Source organism: Sinocyclocheilus grahami, unplaced genomic scaffold (assembly GCF_001515645.1).
Source record: "Sinocyclocheilus grahami isolate Dianchi unplaced genomic scaffold, SAMN03320097.WGS_v1.1 scaffold413.1, whole genome shotgun sequence".
NCBI lineage: Eukaryota > Metazoa > Chordata > Actinopteri > Cypriniformes > Cyprinidae > Sinocyclocheilus > Sinocyclocheilus grahami.
Genome location: NW_015505592.1, coordinates 1,257,651 through 1,263,210, shown reverse-complemented (window position 1 = coordinate 1,263,210; position 5,560 = coordinate 1,257,651). Strand labels below are relative to the sequence as shown.

The following is a 5,560-nucleotide window of genomic DNA, read 5'->3' as shown; positions in this document are numbered from 1 at the left end:
ACAGACCTCAACAGTTTTTTTTTTGTCGAATTTGAGCATGTACCCTATTTTCATTATCCACATGTTATATTGTCAGGTGAGCTTGACTCAATCCAAGATTATGTCATGGTAATTTTAGAGCTAAACTTCTCTCTGGAATTTTATTTACAAATCCTCTCCGGCTTTGAATGTGGAATTGGGGAAGCCAAGACACTCGATCATCCCAGTGCAGCTGATACAGTGATGTTCCCAAGATGGTTTACATGAACACACTCACATGGACCCATCCTCACATCTCGTGTTAAAGGAATGCTTTTGATTTTGCATGCCAGAACATATAGCAGCTTAATTTAAGATAATGAATCCAAATCAACAATAAAGTAGCATGCACTTTGTCTTTCGGTGCAGATGAAAAGGATTGTTGTTTCTCAATATTATAACAGGATAAAGTGTGCAGAGATAAATTTAGCAGCACAGGGAGGGAACTCTATAAAACCAGCTCTGCTCTGCTGTGCAAAAACATCACAGACAGTCATTACTACACAACACAAGACTTCCAGCACTTGCAGTCATCAATGTACATCTGTTGTAATTATTTTTAATTTTAGCTTGTATAATTTTTCTCCTGTATCTCTAATCCCTAAATATCCCTCCACACTCAAATTCAGCTCAATGCAAGGAAAAGCCCTGTTTCACAGCCTTATGTCCACTTCAGTGGCTCTGCCCTTTATTCACAGCACAGTGATAATTTGTCACAGGTGTATCTGCTCTGTGCACAATGCCCCACTTGACATACAATGAGTGTGTATTTTCTGTTTTCCAGGTATTGACAGTTTCAATCAATAGATTCAAGTGGAATCATATGATACATAGTGGAAGCAGTTGCACTACTGTTTAAAAGTTTGGGGTCAGTGAGATTTTATGTTTAATTATTTATTTATTGGTATGTTTTTGAGAGAAGTCTCTAATGCTCTCTGAGGCTGCATTTATTTAATCAAAAATACAGTTGAAAGAGTAATATTGATTTAAATGTCTGTTTTCTATTTTAATATATTACATTTTTTTATTTATTCCTCTGATTTATTCCTGATTTTTAGCAGCCATTACTCCAGTCTTTAGTGCCACATGATCCCTATAATATGTTGATTTTCTGCTTAAGAAACATTTATTATAATTTTATTATCAACGTTGACAACAGAAGCTTAATATTTTTGTGGAAACTGATACTTTTTTCAGTATTCTTTGATGAGTAGAAAGTTCACAGGAGCACCATTTCTATAAAATAGAAATCTTTTGAAACATTATAAATGGCTTTCACTTTTGAAAGACAAATGAATGCATCCTTGCTGAATAAAACTATTAACTCCTTACTAACCCCAAATTTTTAAAGGATAGAGCATTTAAATGTATATCCATATGGTATTATTAACCCTGATTCATCGTCATTAACGTCCTTCAGAGTTCAGTTCTCAGTTGGTGGTGGGATTTGTGACGAACATTGGAAATGCTGGGCTCTAGTGTCTTAATTTTCATTCCTCTCTCAGCTGATTGTCCTGTGGTGGGATATTTTGAATCACGACTCATGTCTCTCCCGAAATCTCATTCTTAAACAACTCCTCTGAGAGAGGCAGCAGGCACCTTCACTCAACTGACCAAAATAGCAGTTTTACGCTAGTATGCTGTCATGAAGCCCACTCCCCACCCAATGTCAGGTCCTGCTCTGGCTAAGGGAAGAGGACACTGACACAGACACATATAGACACCGGAGCTCAGAAGAGTACTAGAACAGTCACTTGTGTTCACATACTATAAACCTTGCTGAGCATAACTGGACTAAGAACCTATTTTTCACACAGATTGTGAGGAGTAACATAATTTCAGGGCCTACTTCATGTGGGAAGGAGGAGAGACTGTTTAACAAGAAGTAAACAGCTGAGAAAGATTGTCATCATGAAGTTACATGTGGCACTATTTTTTGCTGGGCTCTTTGGTGCCTTGGCAACTCTGTTCATTCTCTTGTCTTTTGGTACGGACTATTGGCTCTTGGCATCAGAGACCTGCAATTCACATTCAAATGGTCCGGTTACTTTGCAGGTGGGTGGAAGTGTTTCATTTCTTTAAAAAAATGCTTGAAATGGATGAGTGTTTTATTGATATGAATATTAGTTCTCGGGCATTATCAGAAGAATAGATTTAGGGATAGTCTGTCTAAAAATACGAAATTAATCTCTTCAGAATTGTTTTGGATTTTAGTGTATCTGTTTTGTATTGAAACTAAACTGAACTATAGATTTCTGCACTCTGATCCTTACTGAAGCAAGGCCCTCAAGCAGTCATGGGCATATTTGGTTTATAAGCAGTGACAGTCATATGACATCCTCATACATCACTATTTACATTCTCCGAGTTGCTTGAGTGTAGACTATCACATGCTGTGGTTTGATACCACACTTAATACTAAATAACGAAACTGGAATCTCAGTGCAGTGTCTATTCATAGGATTCACAAATGACTTAGGTTTCCCTCATAAAGCACTGGGAGGGAAAATTCAGTTGTAACTGAAATGCGTCCAACTTGATCTCATGAGAAAACGTAACTATTTTACTAAGCTGAAATGGTTTTTCAGAAAAAAGTATGCCTCAAAGGTCCACCCCCAAACGTAACTGTCAGTGGTTGTACTGTGGCTATGATCAAAACGTAAAATAGTTTTGACGAATTGCCAAAAGAGTGTGTTGGATGCAACCATGTGCTTGGAGTCTGACAGACAGATGTCAACAGCACCAACAGGAAGTCTACAGGAAAGCTTGATGTTGAATTTTTTTTCACGTATCATAGTAATTCTGTATATTTTGATTGGTGGTGTTTAAATGTAAATATAAATATCTCCAGATTTCTTTTTGCAGAGAACAATTGCAATGCTTACTTGCTATTGGTCTAGTGCACACTTCTCTTGAAGATAACTGCTATTAGCTGTGTTTTTGGTTTCTAGGTGGCCAGGCTGGTCATTAGTTGGTCATTGGATGGTCTAAGATCATCCAAGCTTTTTTTGGGCTAACGGGCTAACGGTTACCAGTTTAAGTTGGATTTTCGAGCAGTTGGATTTTCTTGCATTGAGTCAAATGCCATAAAGCAGCTCTGCAATCCATAATGTTCTTGATTTTCTTTTTTGTAAACGGCATCTACACACATAAATAGCATATGACCATCCATAGACTGCAAGTGTCTGTTCTCTAGTTGTTTTCAAATTTGTAATTTCACTGGCTTCACAGCAGGTGTCCATTGCTCTCTGACCTCTTCTCTCTTCTCCTTCACAGCAAGGTGATATTATGGTTAACCGGGGTCAGGACCAATTTAGTGAAGACCAGAACTTTACCTTTCATCATGAGGGCTTCTTTTGGCGCTGTAGCTTTAATGAAATCATGAACAATGATGATCTGTGGAAGTTCTGGTTTGGTAAGAGGCTGTTATATTTCCTTTGGTGCAATATCATTAACTAATTTTAATTAATTGAACCTTATTATAAACTGTTACCATTATTTAATATTACAAAGTGTGAAGTGCTCAGTCATGCTCACTGAACGTGGCATTTGGCCCTCTTGTGAAGCTCTGGGTGAGACTTTGCCACAAATATCATAGGGGTCTGACCTGTTGCCCTACAGAAGGCCACAGAAGGTTCAAAGAGAGGGAATAGTTGTTCAGATTACAAACTCGAATATGCTACAGTTCTGAATCTTAACTGAAACAATGATTTATTTGAAGGAACAATGAATAATGAACTTGCACACTAATAAATGACAATTCTCCTTGTTCTTCCCTTAGAAAATCAGCCACATGCGAGGGAATGCAAACCTGCATATCTTCTTCCCTTTCCGTTCCCTGACCAGATCTACAACACTACCAGTTATCAGACTGCCATAAGTACGTTTATTGATTGTTGAAGTCTATTTATTTCTTTATAACTGGAATTTATTTATTTAACAGATGAATATTGTTAATGCCCCAATGCCAAATTCCAATATCAATATCTTTCAACTCCTCTACATTTCGCTCTCTCTCTCTCTATTTGTTTTTAAGTTCGGTTTATTCATATTTTGTTACATCTATCCTGCTTCTCACCATGAAAATACCCATTGTAGCTGACATGGTGTTACAATACAATCATACAAACTAACAGATATTTTTATTGATTTTTATTTTTATTTAGTTTTAATAATTAGTTTGCTTTAAATAATTTGCTTACTTAATTGAATAACTGTGTATCTAGATAATTGTCTTGCTGTGATCTCAGCTTGTCGATATGAAATTAAAATGAACCTTATTTACTTTCACAATGTATATTTACTTTTCATTGACTTATTGTTCTTATTCTAAGTAAAAAAAAAATCTAAATCAAAATGTAGTAACTTGCTCTGTCTCTGAAACGACTTTTTGGTTGACATCACAAACCCCTCATACTTTTTCCACTCTCCACCTAAAATCAAGATGCAAATCAAGTCAAACCATTTCCCCCCACAAATATCATGCTTCACTGTGAAGTTATGGAAGTTTCAAGCAGCATTCAGCATTGTTTTTAAAGGTCTACTTTCGTGGCACTGCATAGTGTATAATGTAACTGAATTGGCTACTGTAATGTGAACTGTTGTCCCTCTGGTTTGTGTTAATGAAAAACATGAATATTTAGTCTACAGAGGCTTCTGGAGCGTCTCCATGTTGCTGGGTGTGGCTGCTGTGGTGGCCGGCGGTTTCATTATTATTTGCGCAGCTCCATTTGCCAATCATCGCCTTTATAAAGCAGGAGGTGGACTCTATCTCATTTCTGGTAAGTAAAAGATTGCACGAGGAGGTAAGGTGTATCTCATGTGCAGTACTCAACAATGTGTAACAGATTTCACAAAAATCTAATTTATTCTTTACCCTTTATCTCTCTCTTTCGTGTTGCAACTCATTTCTCCAACTCTCAATGCTGTCTCTTTTCTCCAGGTTTCTTCCTTCTCGTTGTCACTGTTATGTATGTTTTCTGGCTAGATATTTTGGATGTAATAAGCTCGTATAAGGAATATCAGAAGACGAATAAGTGCCCTGATTTTGAGCTCAGTATGAGTTACGGCCTCTCTTTCATGTTTGCTCCTGTGGGCGTGTTCTTCTGTCTTCTGTCTGGTCTTCTCTTCCTAGTGATTGGCCGTACAGGCCAACATCATTATAACTGAACCTCGTGAATTGTTTCAAAACAATTGCTCAAAAGGCATTATAGTGATAGTTCACTCTAAAATTAAAATTGTCCTCATTTACACACCCTCATGACATCCTAAACCTGTATGAATGTCTTTCTTCTGTTGAACACAAAAGAAGATATTTTGAAGAATGATTGTAACCAAACAGTTGACGGTAGCCATTGACTTCCATAGTATTTTTTTTTTTCCATACTATGAATGTCAATGGCTGCTGTCAACTCTTTGGTGACAAAAATGATTCAAAATATGTTTTCATTTTTGGGTGAACTATCCATTTAATTATCTGCAATTCAACTCTGAGGATGCGTTGACTTAATGACAAGGTGGGGTACAGCTATTATTGATTTTG

At 36.9% G+C, this 5,560-nt stretch overlaps 1 protein-coding gene across 1 annotated transcript; it reads left to right on the top strand.

The window, feature by feature from the left end:
• The first annotated feature begins 1,718 nt into the window (after window positions 1-1,718).
• LOC107551067 (transmembrane protein 182-like) lies at window positions 1,719-5,280 on the top strand. The gene is made up of 5 exons (XM_016232555.1): window positions 1,719-2,073; window positions 3,295-3,433; window positions 3,800-3,898; window positions 4,662-4,799; window positions 4,961-5,280. Exons 1-5 carry the CDS (start codon window positions 1,930-1,932, stop codon window positions 5,185-5,187), a joined length of 747 nt encoding a protein of 248 aa, XP_016088041.1. The 5' UTR covers window positions 1,719-1,929; the 3' UTR covers window positions 5,188-5,280.
• The last annotated feature ends 280 nt before the right edge of the window (window positions 5,281-5,560 follow it).

Coding starts and splice junctions, on each gene's coding strand:
- LOC107551067 (XM_016232555.1), top strand. CDS start 1,930: ATGAAGTTACATGTGGCACTATTTTTTGCTGGGCTCTTTGGTGCCTTG. Junction 2,074..3,294: donor ATGGTCCGGTTACTTTGCAG/GTGGGTGGAAGT, acceptor TCTCCTTCACAG/CAAGGTGATATTATGGTTAA. Junction 3,899..4,661: donor CAGTTATCAGACTGCCATAA/GTACGTTTATTG, acceptor ATGAATATTTAG/TCTACAGAGGCTTCTGGAGC.